At 36.5% G+C, this 22,835-nt stretch overlaps 3 protein-coding genes and 1 long non-coding RNA gene across 7 annotated transcripts in view; 1 reads left to right on the top strand and 3 right to left on the bottom strand.

Annotated features, from left to right (window-relative positions):
- LOC125050410 (NACHT domain- and WD repeat-containing protein 1) overlaps window positions 1–1,669 on the top strand; it is a 57,062-nt gene extending 55,393 nt beyond the window's left edge. For both annotated transcript variants that reach the window (XM_047650256.1, XM_047650255.1), the window contains exon 24: window positions 585–1,669. In XM_047650256.1, the coding sequence (XP_047506212.1) occupies window positions 585–814 (230 nt within the window). In that variant the 3' untranslated portion in view covers window positions 815–1,669. The remainder of the gene's footprint in view (window positions 1–584) is intronic.
- Window positions 1,670–5,163: 3,494 nt separating this feature from the next.
- LOC125050517 (cytochrome c oxidase subunit 6C-like) lies at window positions 5,164–6,638 on the bottom strand. The gene is made up of 3 exons (XM_047650417.1): window positions 6,495–6,638; window positions 5,661–5,833; window positions 5,164–5,303 (listed from the first exon to the last, which is right to left on the bottom strand). Exons 2-3 carry the CDS (start codon window positions 5,831–5,833, stop codon window positions 5,240–5,242), a joined length of 237 nt encoding a protein of 78 aa, XP_047506373.1. The 5' UTR covers window positions 6,495–6,638; the 3' UTR covers window positions 5,164–5,239.
- A 580-nt stretch (window positions 6,639–7,218) lies between these two features.
- LOC125050709 (protein piccolo-like) lies at window positions 7,219–21,713 on the bottom strand. 3 transcript variants are annotated; one of them, XM_047650741.1, is made up of 9 exons: window positions 20,953–21,713; window positions 18,543–18,714; window positions 18,020–18,215; window positions 17,394–17,648; window positions 16,273–16,517; window positions 14,843–15,211; window positions 12,782–14,639; window positions 10,273–11,850; window positions 7,219–10,045 (listed from the first exon to the last, which is right to left on the bottom strand). In XM_047650741.1, exons 2-9 carry the CDS (start codon window positions 18,711–18,713, stop codon window positions 9,978–9,980), a joined length of 4,740 nt encoding a protein of 1,579 aa, XP_047506697.1. In that variant the 5' UTR covers window position 18,714; window positions 20,953–21,713; the 3' UTR covers window positions 7,219–9,977. The 3 variants fall into 3 exon arrangements, with proteins under 3 accessions (XP_047506697.1, XP_047506695.1, XP_047506696.1); XM_047650739.1 differs by lacking the exon at window positions 20,953–21,713 and having other exon boundaries at window positions 18,543–18,739; XM_047650740.1 differs by lacking the exon at window positions 20,953–21,713 and having other exon boundaries at window positions 14,849–15,211; window positions 18,543–18,738.
- Window positions 21,714–22,172: 459 nt separating this feature from the next.
- On the bottom strand, window positions 22,173–22,775 carry LOC125050711. The gene is made up of 2 exons (XR_007117170.1): window positions 22,550–22,775; window positions 22,173–22,357 (listed from the first exon to the last, which is right to left on the bottom strand). It is a non-coding gene; the product is annotated as an uncharacterized LOC125050711 (long non-coding RNA).
- Between the last annotated feature and the right edge of the window lie 60 nt (window positions 22,776–22,835).

Here is a 22,835-nt window from a genome sequence, read left to right as displayed (position 1 = left end):
CACTGTGCGACCCTCATCCCTGAGGTCGAAGGTTCGATCCCCGGCTGTGCACCAATGGACTTTCTTTCTTTGTGCGCATTTAACATTTGCTCGAACGGTGAAGGAAAACATAGTCAGGGAACCGAAATGTCTTAGACCCAGAAAGTCGACGGCGTGTGTCATGCACAGGGGGTTGATCACCTATTTGTCTATTAGATTTAAAAATGATCATGAAACAGATTCAGACATCTGAGGTCCAGAACTAAAAGAGGTTGTAGCGCCACTGCTTTATTTTATTTATTATTACATAATATGTGAAATTATGTTGCTATCAAAGCGCTTCAGATAAGAGGTGCGAATGGAATTGGCATGTTTCGTTCAGTTGTGAATGGTCAACAGCTACTTTAGTTCACACGAACTAATTCTTAAAAGTTCGGCAACGCACTCGCGAGCCCTCTGGCAACGAGTGGCCATGGGCAGCAGTATCAGTTAACGTTCAACTATAAAAAATAACATGATCTGTCTTTCTAATTCGCAAGCAAATCAAGCAACTCGTTTTTCAAACTCCTTCCTCTCGCAGCAAGATAATATTTTCCCATTTTCAGGAAAGCTAATAGCAGTATACACTCCACCCGAACGCATTACCTCATGCGAGATCCTCTTAGGCGGATCCGTTCTCGCTTTAGCTTTAGAAAATCATAAAGAAATTGTTTGCGTTAAATTATACGGTCCGACGGTAGAGTGTGTTAAAAATGGCCGGGAAATGGAATATGACGAAGATAGCTACGGCCATGTTGAGTACGACGGGAAGACATTCGAAGTCAAAGACGCATGATCTCCATTTTAATTAGCAATAATATCGTCGATAAGATTAATGGTAATTAAGAAAAAAATGTCTCCTTCATTTGTTTTTCAACGTTGACTTAATTAGATTTAAACAGTTTTAAAACATACTACCAAACATTAAAAAAGCAATGAAATTATTTAATATTACATTTCATAATATTATTATATCTACATTATATGTTACAAGCTTTTCTAAAATGACAACATAAATGTTACAAATTAAATGGGAAAAAATTATCAAATTTTAGATTTTATAAGTTAATTACAGCTCGAACTGTTTACTTAGCTTAAGGTTTATGTAACACCACACTTCTTTGTGACAATTTTTAAGTATCGCAAAAGGCGTTTTCCTATCTTTTGAACGGAGTCTCGCCGGTGGCCTTAAGGGCCTTTACAGCTCAGCTCAGGCTCAGCGAACGTAGCTCGGTCTGCAATGGGCGTTTTTGCTTCAAGGCTTTTATATTGTATAAGAAGCCCAGATTGTCTTTGCTTTCAAATATTAATAACTTGTCTATGAATTCCATATTCTCTTATCGACGATAGAATAACGACATAAATGTAATGTAATCTGGCGGTACAAAGAAGAAATATTTTAAAAATTTCAACTTTTGTATTTTACACCATTTGTGAGGTAAAGCACGCTGTGGTGGCTAAGTGTGTGTCTGGTTAAGGTTGAGTCATCTGTCAGATGTCAAGTATGGCGCAATTTTGAATTGGCACAATGCGGTGCAATTAACTGCGATTGTGCAGCTAGGTGAGGGGTACCGGGTTCGATTCCCGGTTCGAGGGCAAGTTTTAATTTAAATTAGTTCTCGGCCTTTGGGAGGGTTGTGCGGTACCGGGCGAGTGCCTAAACCGTACATGGAGGACATGGTCGAATTTCTAAGGCAAAAAGCACGAATTATAAAAATCTCATACTTGACGCTGGCTAATGCACAAACCGTGCCAGAGCCATTAAAAAAAAAACTGCGATTGTGTTAATATAATATTTCTTCTACATCTCCTCTAGTCATTGCAAATTGAACCTACTCCACGTACCTAAATTGCTCAATTTATGTTAAAATTATTATTTTATACCACAAAACTGTGAAAAATTGTATGAAGTGTGAAAGCATTGTATTAAAAACATGTCAGCTGTTATTTACAGCCAGCAATCATACCTCATATTTTATAATAATTTTAACGATTGACACGAAACGGAGCTCTTATGACGTAATGTAACCAGATCGATGACCAAACCAAACTTCTAGTTATTTAATTATCCGTGGCTCTTATGCGACATCGCCATTTAAGTTTTTTAGTAAGCTTGCTAGCTTGAACACTTGCAAGAAATCTCATCTTTCCCTGAAAAAATATGCACTAGAACAAAGATTCTATAATAACTTTTAACATTACTTAGTTATTTATATAAAGAGGTGACCAATATCACTTATATCGCCATAACATTATCAAATCATAAATTATAGATAAACAAAAAATTAAGGTGAACATAATCTTTTTACCAGCACTTATTCCAATACACGCACAGGTATTTTTTTAGAACACCCATAATCAAGTCGACGATTTTTTTCGACTGCAATAAATGCAATCACAGAATGATTTGGTCCCTCACTTAGGTTTTTTACTGATTATTTATTAAGTTTGTTTACAGCAAATACTGCCCTATACATAAGAAATTGCCCAAAAGAACTTAATGTTTGATCTATTACGCTTATTAATTACATTAAATAGGATTAATTAATATATTGACTCTATTTGTAATGTTAATGTTTAAATGTATTGTTAAATAGAATAATAATGACTGTTCTTTTAATAGCTTATGCTCAAAGGCTAAATAACATCTAAGGAAGCCTGTGCAATTTGACATACCTTGTAGCCTTAATCAATCAAACTTCAAAATTCATAAGTATTGTCTGTATAGGTGACGTTCAGACAGAAGACTAAGCGCGAACTTTCTCCCGTCTGTCAAAATTCAATATATTTTTGACGTACTTGTACGTCAGACTTAGCGCTTAGTGTTGTCTTTGAATCTCACCCAATCCAGAGTTTAGACAGTGCTAAGTGTATTGTATTTGTGATTCCTGTATGTCAAAAACGCACTGGATTTGAAGTTATTGATATTTTTTAACGGATATAAACGTTTTATTTATATACGTTAAAGAAGTTATTGATTTTTCGTTTAAAAATGATACTCGCTCTTGTTTTTCTTAGCAGAAATCCACATACGCCTGCTTGGGAAATACAGCGAATTAACTTAATTTAAAAAAAAATATATAATATGATAAAAAACTTGATAGTTTCAAATCGCGGAGAAGATTTATCCCATTTTAAGGTAAATTAGACTAAATTTAAAACTACTTATTTAATTGAAATTGTACGACGTGTTATCAAAATTTTTAATAGTAATATGTAAGTATTTTGGTTTGGAAGGCGCGCTGAAGTAAGAAAAAAATCGTGCAAACACTTTAAAATTTCCATGTCTCAATGTTGTAGCACAAATATAAGTTTTATCTATGTACCTATCTATTAAAACGACTTGACCAAAGCAATCTATCTGTATCTAGTTGTAATTTGGCTACAATCGCGGGCAATTTCTTTGGTACGAAGACTTAAAACATGTGTTTTAACTAACATTGAAAGTCTTAAATTCATATTGTCCTAAATTAATTGCCAGCAACTGTACTTTTAATCTTAGATTCTAGGTTTATCTTCGAACCCAATGTTTTCGTGAACCTTAAAAAGTATTTTTGATATGGTTAAAATAAGTTTTTTTATTTTGCAAAATGGCTATCCACTTTCTAATTCATAAATTTAAAAATAGAATTAAGAGCACAGAACATAGGTGTTTATTTGCACTAGTGGATTTCTTGTGAAAAATAATATGTAAAAATACCCAAACGGATAGTCATTTTATTTTTATTAATTTTATGGCGGTCTGTTTTATCTCTTGTTTCTTGTAAAACTTTAAAGATTTAACATTTCTATTTGTAAATCTTCCTTGAGACTGACAACACTTTTATGAACAAATTTTAAAAGTGTTATTCAGAATTATTCAGAACGTACGAACGAACGAATTGACGTATTGAATCATTGTTCCCGTTAATAGACAATTTAAGTATTATTTTTTATAAAAGCAGGAGGCAAAACAGACAACCGTATAGATTAGTTAAACTTCCTAACATTATGCGCTTATTGCGGTTAAGCTCTGCTTCCGCATTTTACTCCTTTAAGTTGTAGAGCACAGGCTGGCCCTGTGTTTAGCGTAAGCTGTATTTAATCAATTGAATTGTTAACATTTATTATCTCTGGAAAGATACATATTGATGTCCAGATTAAACTCGTAAATTGTGGTTGTGTGTTTCATTTCCTTTTTGTCCCCATGTACCTCTTTAATGGAAATAATAGAGACTATAAATACTAATATAGTGTTACAAGTATCAAAATATTGTAATAGTCAAATGTCAAAATAATTTTGCCCTCTACGGTTTCGAAATAATTTAGCTCTGAGAATTTACAGTGTTGACTACTTTAGGATTTTCCTCCAAATTTATGGGGAATAAAGATGTGGGGATTTGTAGAGGGTTCTTTATACAAGAAATTATTTTTTTCTTAATGAACCCACGATTCTACACAATTTATATTAAACCTAACCCAACCAACAAACTTCACTTCAATACTCCAAGCGTGGCTATAGATCGAACTTTTATACTACATAAATGTATTTTTGACAAAACAAACTTTAGGGGTTTTTAATCGATATTAAGAGTATTTGATGTTGGTCCTAGGGAGTAGGGGGAACATTCTGTAGGAGTTGGTATCACTGAGCATTTATAAAGCGAATATGGAAGTTGGGATGCGGGCTGCGGCATTGCAGCACACTAACCCGCGTTTTCAGAATTGAGACAGTGCGTAGTGCGTACTATAACTCAATATCCAATACTTTCTATTCTGAATATTACCTATAAATACGTGAAATTTAATTCAAAGGAAACTTTACATTGCATTGATTGAAAATGTAAATTAGATTTTTGAATTCGTAATTTAAATATACCGTTTATTTCATTAATCACAAGTGAGATTTGATCCTGATTTTTAGTAATAATTTCAATTGTTTTTATTACTATTAATTGTGAATAAACTTGTGAAAAAATTCCACTTGGTCTGTCTGTTTGTATGTAAATTTTCATCCAAGTATTCTATATTGTTCTGTACATTTTTAAACAACAATAATTATCTAACTTTGTTGCTGTTGTTTGTTGATTCTTATGTGTTTTATCGTAGATAAAAAAGAAGCCAATTTTAATTTCCTAGTTCTAGTTTGTATAAAATAAACAAAAGTAAAGTGAAATGATTTTTATTTTAAATTACATATTTTACATGAAGGAAAATTATACTACACTAATAAGTTTTCATCCTAACAGGACTGGAACAGACCCTTAGCCTTCATTTCTTCAAATTCCTTCTCAGCGTCATATGTCCTGAAACATAAAAAAGTATGACTATTTTACCACTAGCGCCACCTAGAAGCGTTACATTAAACTAATCGAATGTAGTATCTATGTAGGATTGATTAGCTTTAAAATGTAATTTACTTATTTGCTATTATTATTATATTCATACAATTATGAATGCTATAATTTTACTTTAGTAGAACTTTAAACTACTAGAAAAATTATAACTACAATTAAAATTAGATCTTTTAGCATTTAAATTTTACTCAAACCTATCCAAAATGCAATTTTTCGTAAATTCTTTAGCATTAGAGTAACTCAGAATCCAATACATAAGTGATTCAATTAATCAAATTGAGAACTCTTAGAAAGTAAAAATCTTACCTGTAGAATTCAGCGTACTTCCTCTTCCGCTCACTGGCAACAAGCTGCTGGAAGGCAAATCCAGATAAACCAGCAAGGGTCAGAGAAACGATCAGATTTCTCTTAATAGCATTGTTCAGGAGGCCTCGCATTAAAGGCTTGGCAACTGTGGATACAGCACTTTCACCGGCCATCTATAACAGTAATAAAAGTATTATTCATGTTAAAACATTAACATTTAAACCGAGCCAAACAAGAAAAACCTTGGGAGTAGGAAAACGGCATAGCTCATGCCGCATAAAGGTGTCACTAAATCATTGAAGCTCAACAATATAGATAATACCTGCCCGTTTTAGATTATGAAAAGTAGAAAAAAAATTAGTTTAAAGATTGGAACATGGTTTATATAAGATCAGGTCCTACTAGATTATAATCACTTCAATAATTCATTTTCGGATTTATTATTTGTGCAAATTCACCAGGCGTAATTAATAATTGGTTTACACTAATAATGTTAATTATATTTGTATATAATTTTTAAAATTCAAATAGAGAATTGAAATAGAAGTAGGGTTATCAAATCTTATCAATGTTAAAGTTATGTTGCCAAATATATATAAAATTACAATTCGAATTTAATTCACTAAAATAAAATTTTGTCAGTTGCAATTATAATGTTAGTAGAAAAGCAATTATGATTTTATTGTTGTTTGAGAACAGGAAAATTATTTATTGATGTTCTTACATAACACATATCAGTAAAAACTATAAACTTGAAAAAAAGACATGGAGAATAGATTGAAATTGGTAATTATATTGTAATAAAAAAAATAAAAAAATATATATATAACTTACTTTTATTATAAATAAGTTAACCTGAGAGCACGAATTATTTTCACAAGGAATAAGGTTTTCAATGGTCGACTGAAAGTGACTGCAAGTGTTGTAAGCCCCTTCGAAGAACCTCCCCTATTGGCCAGCTGAAATCGATCTACGATAACCGCCCAATTAGATTACACGAAACAACTATTCTGATTGGTGTAAATAACCATGTCCGATGCAGATAAAATATACCGCTTATGAATGAGCAGCATCCATAGATTCAAATAATCATAGACTAAACATAACTGATTGCGCGCAACTTTTAAAATGAATATTGCTATAAAGCTACGTATTTCGTAATCTAGACTAGCTAATTCAATAGTTACTATCATACATAAAAGTTATTTTTACTGGGTCGAATTTAATCGTAAGATAAAAAATTAATAACGGATAAATGCACAATCAGTGATCAAAAATCACTTCGAGTCAATTTTGTCGGCCATGGCGGAACTTGATTCAAGTTTCTGCATTATGAATTATCTTTAAAGTTTACGTAATAAGAGTACCTAGTATTCTAATATAAAATTTTGAGATAAAATTTAAAAAATGCATTGCCACGAATTTTTTTAAGGATTTGTAACCCCCATCCCGAACAAAAGGAACATAAAAACAAGAAACAATTTTTTATTCATTTATTAATAAACTAACTTTACAAATTTAATAATAGCAGAACAATAATATTCCTTATTTTCTTTCATTTTTAATAATAATATGATAATAATTCACCATGACTCATCATACTTTATGAATATAATTATTATATGATTTAAAAATAATGGAGAAACGACAGAAAAAGCAACTTACAGGAAAATATATGCACAATAAAATGATGCAAACAATTGCCAGCAACAAAATGTACAGCGCTCACTCGTCTAAAACCGCGCGACTAACAACACCAACTAGAAAAAATATTACAAATAACATAATTGTTAAAATTTATTGTATCGATTCATTTATTTCACTATTTCTGCGATTCTATTTACATGTTATATGTTTACATACCAAAACTATAATATGCTATCTCGTGGTGTAACCCCTAACCTATATGTATAAGTGTTTAAACTATTTGTATTCCTCTTTCATAAATGTATAATAAAGATTTTTATCGGCATAAATTACTATCATTTAGTCGAAAATAAAAACAAAAACAATACAACTAAAAGGATAACTATACACCCAATATACACACCTAGTTTGAGAGTTTATTATAATTATATGGTACAGGCTTTGCGGGTCTACTCTTATAATACAAGGCTTCACCGGCAGGAGACCGCTTCGACGCCCCCCTATGTACAAAACTCCCGAACAAAATCATAGAAAAACATTCTTAACGCGTAACATATATTAATTTCCCAACTATACATAAGATTTACAGATTACATCGGTTTAAACCGAATTTTTTCAACTAATAACTTAATATCCACGAAAAATGTAACACAAAAGGCGTGCGCACGCTACCCCCCCCCCCCCCCCTAAACCCCACATCTATCGCACACAATTTACACGCTAAAATATTTTGGAACACTCCCACATGCGGCAACCGAACGTTTCGAATTGGAGGGTAGATTTAAAAAATATAGTAAATATGTTCAATTCAACAGCGCCTATAAAGTCCAGTTTGAAACGTACCGCCGCCGGACGCGGACGTATTCCAAAACTAAAATACACTATAGAGAATGCAGTAGACACAGCTCTAACCACGGCACATGTTTTAGGGCACAATTATCAGGCATTTTATTATATTTAACTATAAAATATTCTCAAAATCAACATCAAACAAAGACCTTCCTGTTTACCTATGAGCTACGCATTAAATTATAATGTCAGTAAGGCAGATTATAAATATGTTAAATATGAATTTTGGCGCAGTACAACTGTCAACTTAACTGTGGTTTCAATAATTGTTAAGGTTCCCGAATTGACAAAAAGATCTTTGTGTGATGCTGTATATTAAACTACATACGCACTAACACCTTTGTATTGTAGCACTATCACTGATCAACTCACATTGACAATACGTCAAGGGACAGGAGAAATCGCGGGAAAAGAAAAGTTGTGACTCAAATGGGATTGTAAAGTGGTAAAAATTCTAGAACTATAAAAATTAAACGACTCACATCCACCTTTATTGCTTAGGTTTGTATCTCAGACTTAGGACCGCAAAGTAATAACATCGATTTTTAAAACGTTGCCGAGAAAAATATTTTTAAAACTGTAATAAATACTAAGCCTACTTAGCAACTAAGCTCTCAAAAATTCAATTCACTATGTACAGTGCTAAAGTGCCTAAATAAAATTGCATTACGTCACGATCACTGGGTCAATTAATTTAAAGTCAAAGAATTTAAAGCAACAAATGAAATAGGAGATTGGATATAAAAGCAACGCGAGCGAATAAAGACAACTAGTGGGAAAGAAACTCAAATCTATTCATCTCGCTCTAACCTATGTGTACTTCCATAAATCCTAGCGAGACGGAATGATTTATAAAGAATCTTGTTTCAGTCTATCTTCATTCACAGTGAACGATAAATCAAAGGTTTGTTTAGAATATTGGAAGCCCAAACAGACAACTGTTGAAACACTCACGATTATAATCGTGTACTAAGAAATTATTTAAGTATAATGTCACATTCAAATTACAATTATTGGTCGTGAATTCTTAATCATAAAAACACTAACATTACATCGTAATAGCGGTCGTTTTGCGCGGGAAACCGCCATCTTGAGAAACTCTTTAAATTAGAGGATTGAAAATGCAAGCTGTCAAATTTCCCGCCAAAACGCGATAAAACTAGAACGCGGTTCACTTCACGAAGTTACGAATCGTGCAAAAACGTATGAAAATATCTTTTTAAAACTTTATGAATTTACTCTTTATATCTCTCGGGTATATTATCCTATTATAACAATGTGCCTACAAGTAAGAGTGCTTTTTGTACAATATTGATACATTTCTATTCTCTAGACTAAGGCTCCCTCTCGCGTGCCGAAGCGAACACGATCATATACTCCATACAAGAAAATAAACTTAGTTAAAACTGAGTGCTTCATAGTGAATGGTAACATCGTTTGTTCACTAAAATAAAAATAACTGTACGCCAAAACCGACTCGAGTGACAAAGTCCACCATCGCTCGTATTTCGTATAAATAAAGCGCGTAGTTGCGTAAAATTTTCATTTATAAACAGCTGAGATTCATAAAATGGAAAATTATGATGCGCGAGCGATCTCGAACACTCGAAAAGCGTGGGCTGCACTTGTATGCAGCGATTTAGTCCTCTCACTCGCGATACTCTCACGATTCATCACAGTACGTATAGTTGTGTGTCAGTCTAGCTGGTAGAAAAGGGGCAGCTGGAGGTGGCGCGGCAGGGGGCACGGGAGCGGGAGAGGGGCCAAAGGGAGGGGCAAAGGGGACAAGGAAAGCGCGTGGGAACGCGCGCGTCGCCGCCGTCACTTGCCGTCGCGGGACGCACGTCTTCTGCGCACCGCACTGGGACTTGCCGTAGTACCTTCGCCCACTGGAAAGTGTATGTAATTATTAGTATTTGCACATTCAAATGACAAATATATCAGTATACCCACAGAAATTTCTTTTGAGGGTTTAGTTTGACTTTAAAAAACCCATGTATTTGGATAATTTCAATATGAGGTTTTATTCAACCCGATAAAACTAAAAAAATCAGAACACGTCATACTTGTACATCCAGCAATCATAACCACAAAAATTTCCGTAACTACTACTCACCAGCACTCCTCGTTTTCCGCCTGACAGTGGTGCTGTTGGGCGGCGCCGGCGTGGCAGGCGCGGTGGGTGCTGCCCCGTGGCGCACGGACCGTCTCGTCCCCACCCCTTCTGCCCCTTTCACCACCTTTACCCCCGGTTTCACTGTCTTCACCCCCTTCCCCCGCACCTTGCAGATCAACGGCTCGTCACTATCGCTATCCGAATCCTTCTTCCCTTTCCCGCCGACCGCCGGGATCCCTGGTTTCTGATCCACCCGTCTGGGTTTCTTCTTCGTCCGGCCCGGCGATAGACCCTCCTCTATGCTAACGGTGGACGTGCATGAACTTTCTGACTCGCGACGTTTTCGCTTTCCCCCGGGGACGGGTTTGGCGTTGGCGACGGTGGCCGTTTTAGGACTGGTTTTGTCGACGGAACTGCTTCTCAAGCAGTTCCTCGGTTGAAGCGCGGGTGAATCGGACCGCTCGAGCTTACTTAGACCCGGACTGAGCCGCGGAGTTTTGGGTCCGTCCGCGGGGCTGTTCATTTTGCTGCTGGATCTCGTGCGCACGCTGCTCCGCGCGACCCTTTCTAAGGCGGATGGTGAGGGCGACTCGGGCCGTTTGCTGACGTAATCGGGCGTCGGTATCTCTATCAGCAATTGCTCTAATAAGCTCTTATCGGGGAAATCCGCTTTGAGTGGTAATCTTTCTATTTTGACCTCTGTCTTATCTTTTTCGGTCTCGAAATTTTTTGCCTCACCATTTTCGACGGTGGATTTTTCTTCCTTTATCTCATGTCCTTCCGTTGACGACTTTTCTTGATTAGAATACGTATAGAGAGGAGGCGAAACTCTGCTTGGTAAGTTATCAAACTCTTCACTCTTTTCTTTTTTCGGCGAAACGTTTCTCTCCTGTTTCGTCGCTTCATCCTTTTGAGCAATATTACTTTCCAGCTTGATATCTTCTTTCTTGTCTTGGTCATTTCCTCTATCTATACTTTGGCAAGGCGGCTTGTCGTCGTCTCTCAGTACAGGTGTGGGTGTTCTTTTAACTTCTTTGGTCTGATTGCTTACATCGAGCGGTCTCCTAGGCGCGTCGTCCCCGTTTATGTGGTCGTGCATCTTGGCCAGTTCCGCTTCGATGTCCCCTATGTCATCGATATCTGGGGGCCCGGGGTCATAATGGGGTTGCCCCGTGGCCAGCGATAGCCTTTCTAAAAGTTCATCAGAAGCGGGGGTAGGGTCGATGACACCGATTATCCTCTGGACTGAGGTGGGACTGGTCGATCTGGGCATATCGAGGCGTTCTTTCCTCTGGGGACCGGGGGGCGATTGGCTGGCTTGATTAGGGGATTTCTCCGATAAGGCATCCATGGATTCTATTCCCGAGTCTTCCCCTTGCGCTTGGGAGTTGGGCGACCTGTTAGTGAATTTCTCAGCTTCGGGGCGGGCGGTTCTCTCCGCGACGAGTTTGCAGTAGGACTTGTCCTTGGGGCGCTCCTTCCTCCTGGGTGAGACGGCGCCTGTTCGCTGACTAGAGGCGGGCGGGGAGTCCCCCCGGGATCCACCTATCGTGCCTACGTTTGTCGATCCAGGAGGATCTGGAACGCAAACAAAGGAACTCCTGTAAATATTGTATCTGTGACTGGAGGGAATCCTCCTGAAGAAATATTTCTTGAGAAATAGTTCTTCATATTAGTGTTACATTATATTCAAATTATACATGCAGTTATAAGAAAATGGGCATACTACCTTCATTCGGTTTGATCACAAAAATCTAATTTATTTAATGTTGACAGGTATAAAAATATTTAAATTAAATTGATTTAGTTTGTCACATAAATTAACTTTAAAACTTATTATAATTAGGATGATTAGAAAGAAAACACAATGATTTTGATGAGTAATTTAGTTTATATTAGTCTGTCGAGTACAATTATACAATATATATTGATCAAAAGGGGTAAAATGCAAGAATTGTCAGCTTTTAATAAAAGATATTTTAATTAACAGGTGTATAAAATTTTTACACATTTTGTCAATAGCTTTCATTGTAATTTCTGATGTACCCTACAAATTACATTAAAATATATAATATATAAATAATCATTCATTACAACACAATATCAATGCTTATGATAAAATGCCCATTTTCAAGAACTAAACAAAAAGGTTACTATTTACAATTTTCTTATGTACAAAAATAGCCCTCAAGTCTTCCGGACTTCGGGAAGTAGCAAAACAATTTGACAACTTTATTAAAAGAAATGGCATGAGTGTTTTGTCGAGAGCTCTATCACATTGTGCAAAACAAATTAATTCAAACATGTGTAAAACATTTAAAATAGATCTCAAACTCTTCTCCCTCAGGATAATGCTAAGTAAAAGAACTCTTTACAAATAATTATATACACTTGAGTATTTTATTGTAATGCAAGTATCACACAGTTTGTGGTACAATGTTTCCCGAACATCTCAATTTCCAGTGTAAAACTTGCATTAAATGTTACCTATAAACGACACAAGACTTACCTGGACAGGAACTATGTGTGGTCTTCCTCTTCTTCTCAGAGGATAAGAGCCCATTGGGGGAGGTGATAGCACTATCGGTGAGTGTCCGTTTTAACTTATTGTCCTCTTTCTCCTCACCCACTGTCCTTTCACTAAGACACAGTCTCACTTCACTGCCGTCTTTTTCACATTCACTGTCAACCGATTGCACTTCACTGGATTTAATATCACATTTTGCCTCGACTTTCGTCGGTAACTTCTTCTTTGCCTCGTGATTGTTTGTCTCTCTGTAACCCTCGTTTTGCGCGTATTTCCCCTCCTTGTCTAGCAAATCGTTCCTCCACTCTTTATCTCTTTCTTTTTCTATCGCCTTACCGTCGCTGAGGACTTTCGATTTCTTTTTTAATTTCATATCTAAATTCTGAATTTTGTTATTTAATTTGTAGTCGTGTTTGGTCACGATATGCGCGTTCTTCGATATCGTCTTCATTCTATAGACTACGTTATTGTCCCCGGTGACGTCCGTTTTGATCCCATCGCCGTCGAAGTGGTTGTTGAGTTTCATATTTTTTACGTGTAAATACTCATCAGTCTTCGAATTCTCCGTGCTATCACTCGATTTTGTGGCCAGAGATTCTTCCGAATCCCTTCGATGAGATTTTTCATCGGACTCAATAGATTTTCTTATTTTCACCTTTTTGTGTAACTCGCCCGGGGCTAATTTTTTCTTTTCTTTTTTAGAATTCGTTATAACTTTGGAATTCCGCCCCCGTAAGCTTATGTGTAGAGGAGGCACCCTGGGCTCACTTTCCGCCGGTTTATCGGGCTTGGGTTGCTGGTTATTAAAGCTAATATCCGCTTTGTACACGGGTTGGACGACGGGCTCGTTCTTATCGAGCTTGAGCCGCAACTTGATGGACTCTTTCTCCCCGGGGGGAGACTTCGGCGCCTCGGCGTTGGGCGTCGAGGGTTTCGCGACGTGAGGCCGCGTTAAGGCAACTTTGGCAGACTTTCCGTCGCGCACAATCTTATCCTTCAGGACCGCGGGCTTCTCTTTGGCCCCGCTCCGGGGTTTCCCGCCTTTCTGCGCGATCGATTTATCATCCTTGACGTCCTTCTTCGCAATCATTTTGCTTTTCGATTTGTCGTCATCCTTCTTGTCGTCGTCCGTTTTAGAAAAAATCTCCGACGTTTCGGTTCCATCTCTGACTTTACACTGGGCGACGATGACCTCCGGCTTCTTCTCGGGCTCCTTGGGAGGCGGCGGCGGAGGCGGCTCGTCGTCTCTCATGAGAGTTTTGATGAGATACCGTTTGTTCTGCTCCTCGATCTCCTGAGCCGTCGCCTGCGAGCCGACCGTCGCCGTCGAGACCGAAGCCGTGGCCCTCACGGGGAGTCTCAGGGGAGGGGGCATATTCGTCAGATGGTTGATCCTTTCGGGAGGGGGCGACTTGAAAGGTGGATTCGGACTGTTCTGGAACTTGGAAGGCACGGGCGGCGGCGGCGGCGGCATAAAGTTGTTCTCGCCGTAGTCTTTAGGCACTTCGTTCTGGGCGGGCACGTCGGGCCCGTTCAGGGGATACTGGACACCGGTGATCTCCTGCAGCAGGGCATCGGGGTTGGAGTGCTCCTGCTCGTAGAGGAGATCGAGCTTATTGGAGTCGAGGTCGGAGATGGCGGAGAGGGCGGTGTCGTCCAGATTGAGGTCCGAGGGGAGAGAGGGAAGCAGCTGGTCGAGGTCGCAGCCGTCGGGCAATTCGGGCAAGGCCAGTCCCAACGTGTCCCGGTAGGGCTCGTTCCAGTCGGGCTGCGGGGCGTTGGCGGCGCGGGACGCGGCGCGCTGCCGGGCGTTGTATTGCTGCTGATACCGCTGGAACTCCTGTAAACATAATTATAACGCATTTAATATAATATCAACAAATCTATACACTATAATAGGTATTGATACTGTCCCATGCAAATCAAAGCTAAAGCAGCCAAATAATATCTCTTTAGTGTATATATTTATGCAGGATTTGATTGTTAAATAGCAGAAAAGACAATATAAAAAAATGTGGATTAAAAAGATAAAATTGTACTAACACATACCTGGAAACTGGACTGCGTCTTCTGATCCATAGAGGTGGGCGGCGGCGGCAACAACGCCTGGAGGTCTTCCTGAGTGACTCGCGGCGGCTGGGGTCTAGGCCTGGGCACCGCTTGCCTGTACGGGGGCGGGGGCGGAGGGAACTCGGGATACGGAAACCGTTGCCGGGTGACGATCGTCGCGTTGGGGGGCGCCCGATACTGCGTCGGGGGTTGGGGTCGCGCCACGAATGCCCGGCGGATGAAGTTCGGCCTGGGTCGAGGGGAGGAAGGGGAGGGGATGGGAGAAGACGTCGGCGTGGGGGGACGCAGCGTCGGCCGTGCCCCGCGGTACTCGAACGGCGCTCGACCCACGGCTAGTTCCACCTGCGGACATAACTTTGTTTAAGTAACAGGGGCTTATGGATTCATTAGGTACAAGATGATGTCGCTTTATTTTTGAAATGTTATATTAAAAGCGATTCAGTACAAGTCACGAATATAATTGAAAATTTTAAGTGAAGCAAAAATTAATAACGTCATTATAAAAAAAAATCAGTGGCGCTACAACCTCTTTAAGTCTTGACCTCAGATTTTTGAATCTGTTTCATGATCATTTTTAAATCAAGTAGGTGCCTGACACACGCCGTCGACTTTTTGGGTCTAAGACAAGTCGGTTTCCTCACAATGTTTTCCTTCATCGTTCGTGCAAATGTTAAATGCGCACATAGAAAGAAAGTCTATTGGTTCACATCCGGGGATTGAACCTACAACCTCAGGTATGAGAGTCGCACGCTGAAGCCACTAGGCCAACACAGCTCACTTATTACCAACAAATAAACTAACCTTAATTTATTACTATATACATATATTTAGTACTATGATATAAATGGAAATAGTTGCCATTGGTATAATCTGTAATGTTAGCTCATTTTGTTTAAATTAAAATAATATTATAATTAATTACTACTAAATAAGAATAATATTTTAAAAAATGTGAGTTTTGTTTCTAAAATATTTGACACTGCCTTGACACCATAACACCTCAAAAATAAAGCAATATTAGCTTTCTTTACACATGTATGTTAATTAAATTAATGAATAATTATAATCAAATTATAAATTTAGTTAGTTTAAGAATATATGTAGTCATATTGTTATTTTATAGTGCTAAGGACAAAACATACAATAGCTTGAGATATATTGTAAGTTTAGGGTTTGTGTTTTTTTTTTAAGAACAGGGGGCAAACGGGCAGGAGTCTCACCTGATGTTAAGTGATACCACCGCCCATGGACACTCTCAATACCAGAGGGCTCGCGAGACTTTGACATGTGTGTGTACACAAACTAATAATTACTTGCACTATAAAAAACCTAATAATAAGTATTAGTCATTGAAAATAATCTATTCAGGGTTACTTTGAAAACCAATTATAATAAATAATTACCTGTGAATCCTCAAGCCGATCTAACTTAGCCGGATGCGGCGCTTTCGGTCTCGGTTGCGGCGTAGGCGCATCATTCTGGAGGAGATTGACTAATAGGGGCGAAGACATGGCGACAGTGGGGGCAGAAGTAGGGGTCGGGGGCGTAGGAGCGGGATAGGGAGGCGGCGGGCCAGGAAAGGACGACGTGGAGGGCCGCACGAATTGCCCCTCCGTTGAACTTCCCCGTAGAGGAGTAGCCGTTAGACCTGGAATTATCATCAATTTATTAACTAGGGATAATATTATACCGTGATTGGTGGTGAAACTCAATATTATTCAAAAAAAAATTTATTGATTTATTTATGGAGTAAGTGTTTTTTCAATACTTCAGATACTAAATCGGTTATGCCCGCCTTCCACTGCGAGCGGAACGGACCCATTACGGACTCCGCTATACTCGTAACGATGATTTGGGACACGTTGGGACTGATGTGCTTCTTTCCACCAAAGCAGAGACGAGCGCAGCGGAGAGAGTGAGTTGACCGAGTTTCCCACGGAAATGAAAATGTATGAAAATCATCGTTACGAGTAAAGTGGAGTCCGTAATGGGTCCGTTCCGCTCGCAGTGGAAGGCGGGCATTATTTCTAAAAATTAAAGTCTTGTTTGTCATTGTTTTAATTTACATACATGCTTTGGTTTGGGCAATGTAATATAGTTAGTTTTTACTTTTTAGGTATAAGTATGTTATAAAAAATATATAATTTGAGCCATATTTAATATTATTACAAAAACAAAAAAAAAGTATATCTTATAGGTGTAGGTGATAACACCTCTATAGGTGTTTTGCCTCTATAGGGAGAGATCCTAGTCTCATTTCCAGGCGAAAAAATAATTACTTACGATTATTATACACTAACATATACATCATTCATCATATAAAATGTGTATTTACTATAGGGTGAAGACTGTTAAATACTGTAACAATATTAAATATGTGTATAAGCTCAAAATAATATAGCTACTGAAGAACATAAACAAACTGTAGATTTCTTTAAAGTTAAATTCTCCTTTTAAGTAGCTAATATTAATAGCTCCAAAAAGACCTAATGAAGATAAACCTGCCCCACTGGTTGAACCATACCTAACGTATTCTCCTTGCGGTGTATGACCCTGGCCTGCGTCATACTGCCAAAGGGGAATTCACAGCGATCGGTCGGCGTGGGAATGTTCTGCGGTATTTTGCCGTCCATGGGGCACACGGTGTTCGGGGACTTGAAGTTCTCCCGCGGGGGGGTGGCTTCGGTGCTCGTGGAAGCCCCATCGTCGGCCAAAAGGCGGCCTATGCCACCCAAGTTCGAGAGAAGCTCGTTAGATTGCGATCTCGATGTACCCGCATCTGGAAAATATTTTAATCTATTAATTATTGAAATAAAGTTAATTCTTAAACAGTCTAAGAAATACTATGCTTTTTTGTTTGTAATGAATCAGACCTTTCATCTTTCGACTTGCATAAATACATCAAATAATTGGAAGCTCCGGTTTTTTAACATTAAAAAATGGCTCTTAGAACACTTATTAAATATGTATTGATTATGCGTAGATTGCCCGACCACTATATTAAAGTTAAAAACTGTTATTCTCCTAATTATTAGTTGTAAGTGGGATTGTGAGTCATAAAAACAATATCTTATCTGTAAAAAATAATTAAAGTGACACTAGATTAAGGGTCACGTATAAATATGGTATGGTCTATTAATGTGATAATACCATCAGCTTCAGTATTAATCCTAACTTCTGCGCCGTGCTGCAACCGCAGAGAGACGGCAGCATCTCCATCTAGCTGCACGGAGAGAATGCCCAACGCACGCAGTTGCGGAGCACCCGCCGCCGCCAACGCGCGCAAACGTGCCGCTGCCGCACGCGGCACCGACAGCGTTACGCGCACCGAGTTCCACGGCTCCACCTGTTATCAAATAGATAAGTGTTTACCAATTTTACATAAACAAAGTTCTCAAAAAATAAAAATCTTGTTTAGAAACAACACTGCTGACTTTAATAACTATATAAAGCGGCAGATAATATCTATTATTGTTTTTACATTATCTTTGACTTTTATAGTATCTATATTAAAATAATGCAAGCCATCCTGCATTACAATATGTTTATTTAAATTCTTCTTTATTCCGATGTTAATAAAGTGTTATCATTAATTACGTAAAATAAATTTCATAATTACGTCTAAGTATTTCATCAGTCTACATTAAGCAGATGAACACCAATATAGTAGTACCTTGTTGACTTTAAGCGTGTGCGGATGAGGCTCGGCGAGAAGCTGCCGCAGTTCGCGCAAGAGCCGGCGTAGGCGCGCGGGAAAGCGCGGGTCGCGGAGGTCGCCCTCGCACGTAACGACCACGCCGCACGAGGCAGCGCACGAACCTAGCCCATCGCTGTCCGCTGCCATGCTGTGGATTACACAAGTAACCATTACTTCATGTTTGAAGACCATGAAGAGATAGACCAAGAAGATAAATATTCTGACGCAGAACTCAGTTGTGGAGGAAATCATAGGATAGACAGGAGACAGAGTTTGCAATAGCTATTACATATTTCCAAAAACAATTTTAAAAGTGGGAAAGAAGAATTCAATTCTATACTTCATTCTCTTATAACCACAATTTCTGTATCGCCTAAAGTGCTATCAAAGTAAGTTTGCGAGTTGTATTTAATATATTTTTATTTCGAATAAAGCTTTTATAATTTTTACTGCAGAGTGGGCTATTTACATATAAGATATTAACATGGGAAAGGACCTTAAATGTGTCTGTTTATATCAAAACAAATATTACATGAATTAGATTTAATAGTGCCGGTCTGAAACATACCTTTTGGGACAAAAATCTATAACTTATATTTACTATAAACCACTAACTCGGTCTAAATTATAGAATACAAAATAACATTTTGGTGATTGGATAACATAATTATATTCATTCCCTGACTCCTGTGAAAAAAACTCAATTTGTTATCAAATATAAAATAGAGTCAAAACTTTTCTCTAGAGAATTATACTAAAATTCCAGATTATGTTAATAAAATTTTTAATGTTTTATTTTAATCCACAAATAACTTTTTAATATAAAAACAAGAACATAGCTGAAGGAAGTTAAATCCTAAATTGTGAGAAATAAAATTATTATAAAATTAATTATGAAAGTAAGACTTGTGTATGTAAATAGCTTAGTCATTATGAAAAGTAGATTAATTATATTTGATGTTTAATTAATTTAACTTTTACCTTCTAATGATAAATCTTTACATTGTGTTATGTAATGAATCAGCGTAATTACTATATTGTAAATATCATATACTATTATTGAATGATATTGATTGAAATAATGTTTATTTTATATAGTAAAAATATATACTAAACAAATAATTAAAAGTTCCAAGAGTTGTACAACTTAGAACAAATCTGATAAGTTTTTATAAACTTCACTAAAATTATACTTTATTATAAGAATTTTTAGTTTCTAATTAATTTCAATAATTTTTTAACAGTTAAAGAGCAGAGCCAATATTGATACAATTTGATTGTGATATAAACAACACTGGGGAAATAATAGCTTTTTTAGTTATGCGAATGTAAAGTGAACATTCTAACAATAAAAGTAATGTAAATTTTAAGTAAGAAGTATATTATAATACAACAAAATACACTTGTGTACAAAATAGTATATTAAAAATTTAGGTCAAAGGTATAAATCTTTGAAAAATAGTGAAATTAAAAATTTCTATAGTTATCATGTTTAGTTTTTAATTAATACAAACACTGCCCTATTCATAGTATGAATGAATATTATCTCCATTCATGTCTTATATAATATGAAAACTTTAAATTCTATTAACTTGTTCATCAGCAGTTCAGTTTCACCCAGTAATGGTAAAGTTTTCTTATATTTGAAGGTGCAAAATTGTCATTTTTTTATTCCTTATTTTTATTTTTAAGTTATAATGTTTTAATTTGAAAAAAGCCTGCCTTTAGAATGAAACACATTTTTTTATAATTTCTATGTTGTATTTATTGAATGTAAACTATCTTACATTTTACTATTACTGTATCTATTGTCCTGTCTTAAGTTTTGTAGAAATGATGGACTCTGATAAGATTCAATAATTTGAATACAGCACATATTTATTGTTTAACAATAATAGCTTAACTATATGTTGCATTTGTATAGAAAATATTATTTGAAATTGTAAATTTAATTTTATGTTATTGTGATATGATGTGATAATATTTGTAAATAAATATTTATTTTCTAACATAGGTTAGAAAAGCCATTAAAGATAAATCAAAATCGAGTAAGACAATAATATTTGTTGTATAATAGAAATTGTATGTAAAATTTAAATGAATCATATAAGTTTATAAAGAGTTAGTTTTCGTAAGGAATATTCCTTCTTTTTTCACGGCAAGGTCGGAAAAACACGGACGTATGTTACACAACGTTTATTATAACGTGTTTACGTGTTTTGTTCGATATCAATAAATAATTAGGCGAGACGGGTCAGCCTCGGCATGCACGTTCGCGGGACGCATCCGACGGCCGCCTCTACAACCCCCAATGTGTCCATCTTGTTCCAACACCGCACAATTGCGCGATCAACAAAATGTAAATAAACGAAATACTATCACTCACCTATCATACAATGTCACATTCCGCTCAATATCACTAAATTTCTATTCTCTTGTGTTCCAAATCATCCTGGAAAAGCAAGCTCAACATTACAATCCGGCTCGCAAGGCAATATCGGTTCTATGGTCACTCAGTGTCCACTACTGCCAAAACATATGATACGCTACTTTTGTGCTGTCCTTGCCTTCTTATGGACACTGTTTGTCACTTTAATTAAACTTTTCACATCGAACCACACGACTACAAGCCGGGGTTTCTCTCCTTCAATCAAATCCACTGATTTATATTCCAGTGACGCAAAGCTCATATATCGTGAAGAGCAGCAGCCATTTTGAAATGTACAGGGAGTACAGTCACGGCATGGAACATTGGATAATTGCAGACGTTCTCGTAATGTTTAGCAATTCTAACACGAATTGTTAACTAATAAACTTAATGCTAAATCCATTTCTACACATCAGGTCACAAAACTCCACTTGGTTTTATTATTGAAACTATCCAAAACAACCTAAGCGACGTCCGATACTTCTAGCTTACCCCATTTGCATGACACACATAGATTTCGAAAAAAAACACTCAAAATACATAAAAACGCACATAAATAGTATCGCGCCGTATAATTGAAGGTTATTACATCCGATCAGAATAATAGTTCAATAGAAAAATCCGTAAAAAGATCAGTAAATATTTTACAAATAGTTAATCGGTACGAACAATAACAACGGACGCCATTTGCAATTTTCAACTTGACATGCGCATTGATTCAAAGACGACAAACATAGACACAAACATTGTAAAGACGTCATATACATAATTACTCTGATAATCATTATTAAATTGAGTAATCAAACAAATACAAACACATTTCACTAGATTTTATAAATTATTTTTTTTTAATATTTATAACTAGAATTATTTATTTACGTTGACCAGATCACGTAAATAGTTTTTCTCTCATTAAACATCTTATTTATCAGACGTTTACACAATGTTCTGTTTATCACATTCATGCTTCATTGAAGGCTCCACAGGATTGGTCCATATAATAATCTTTGAGTTTTTGTAACATTTATGCGATTTGTTATTGGCTGATAAACAAAACGTGTGACACGATTCACTTCCGTTATTTGAGTTGAGTTATAATAGAATTAATTTTAATATTTTATTATTGATAGAGAATCATTACTACCAATATATGTAATTGCCACAGAATTAAAGCCATATTTGTGATTCAATCCAACTTTCATTGTTAAAAAGAAACAATTTAAAACAATACATTTATTTTATAGTTTAACCAAATTAAATAAATTATTTTCCTGGTACATTATCCTTTAAAATTTCCTTGGGGACAGCTTGAAACAAACCCTTTCTTGCCATTTCATCTGCCCAATCTTCAAACTCTCCTCTCCTGAAGAATAATTAAATACATAGTTAATAAAATCAAAATGTTGGTTTCATTCTTTTTTTATCTTTCACAGAAAATTTGTAAAGCCATTTAGAAGCATAAAATCTCAAGCACTGAATTCTAGGGTACCCTGCTTATGATTCGCGGTAAGCGGCATAGAGCATACAACTTATTTAAAATCTAATTTGTACATACTTTTCATTGCATAAAATACGATAACCGTTATTGAGCTTAAAATATTTTTGGGAAACATTACCCGCTAATAGTAAATCGAAAAGTGTGGGATTGACCACAGATTTAGTATGAAATTTATACACGCTTTTCGATTGTCAGTTGAAACTTTACTTTTCGTTAAAATAATACAAAATACTCGTATAGTATATATACATATTAAGTTTTTAATATCATATTTAACTTTATATACTGCAGATACAATTTGATTTTTCTTTTTAAGAAATGTCATCATTGGTTAAATCATAAA

This window comes from Pieris napi, chromosome 6 (assembly GCF_905475465.1).
Source record: "Pieris napi chromosome 6, ilPieNapi1.2, whole genome shotgun sequence".
NCBI lineage: Eukaryota > Metazoa > Arthropoda > Insecta > Lepidoptera > Pieridae > Pieris > Pieris napi.
The sequence above is the reverse complement of the archived record's forward strand: the minus strand, read 5'-3'. Positions and strand labels throughout refer to the sequence as shown.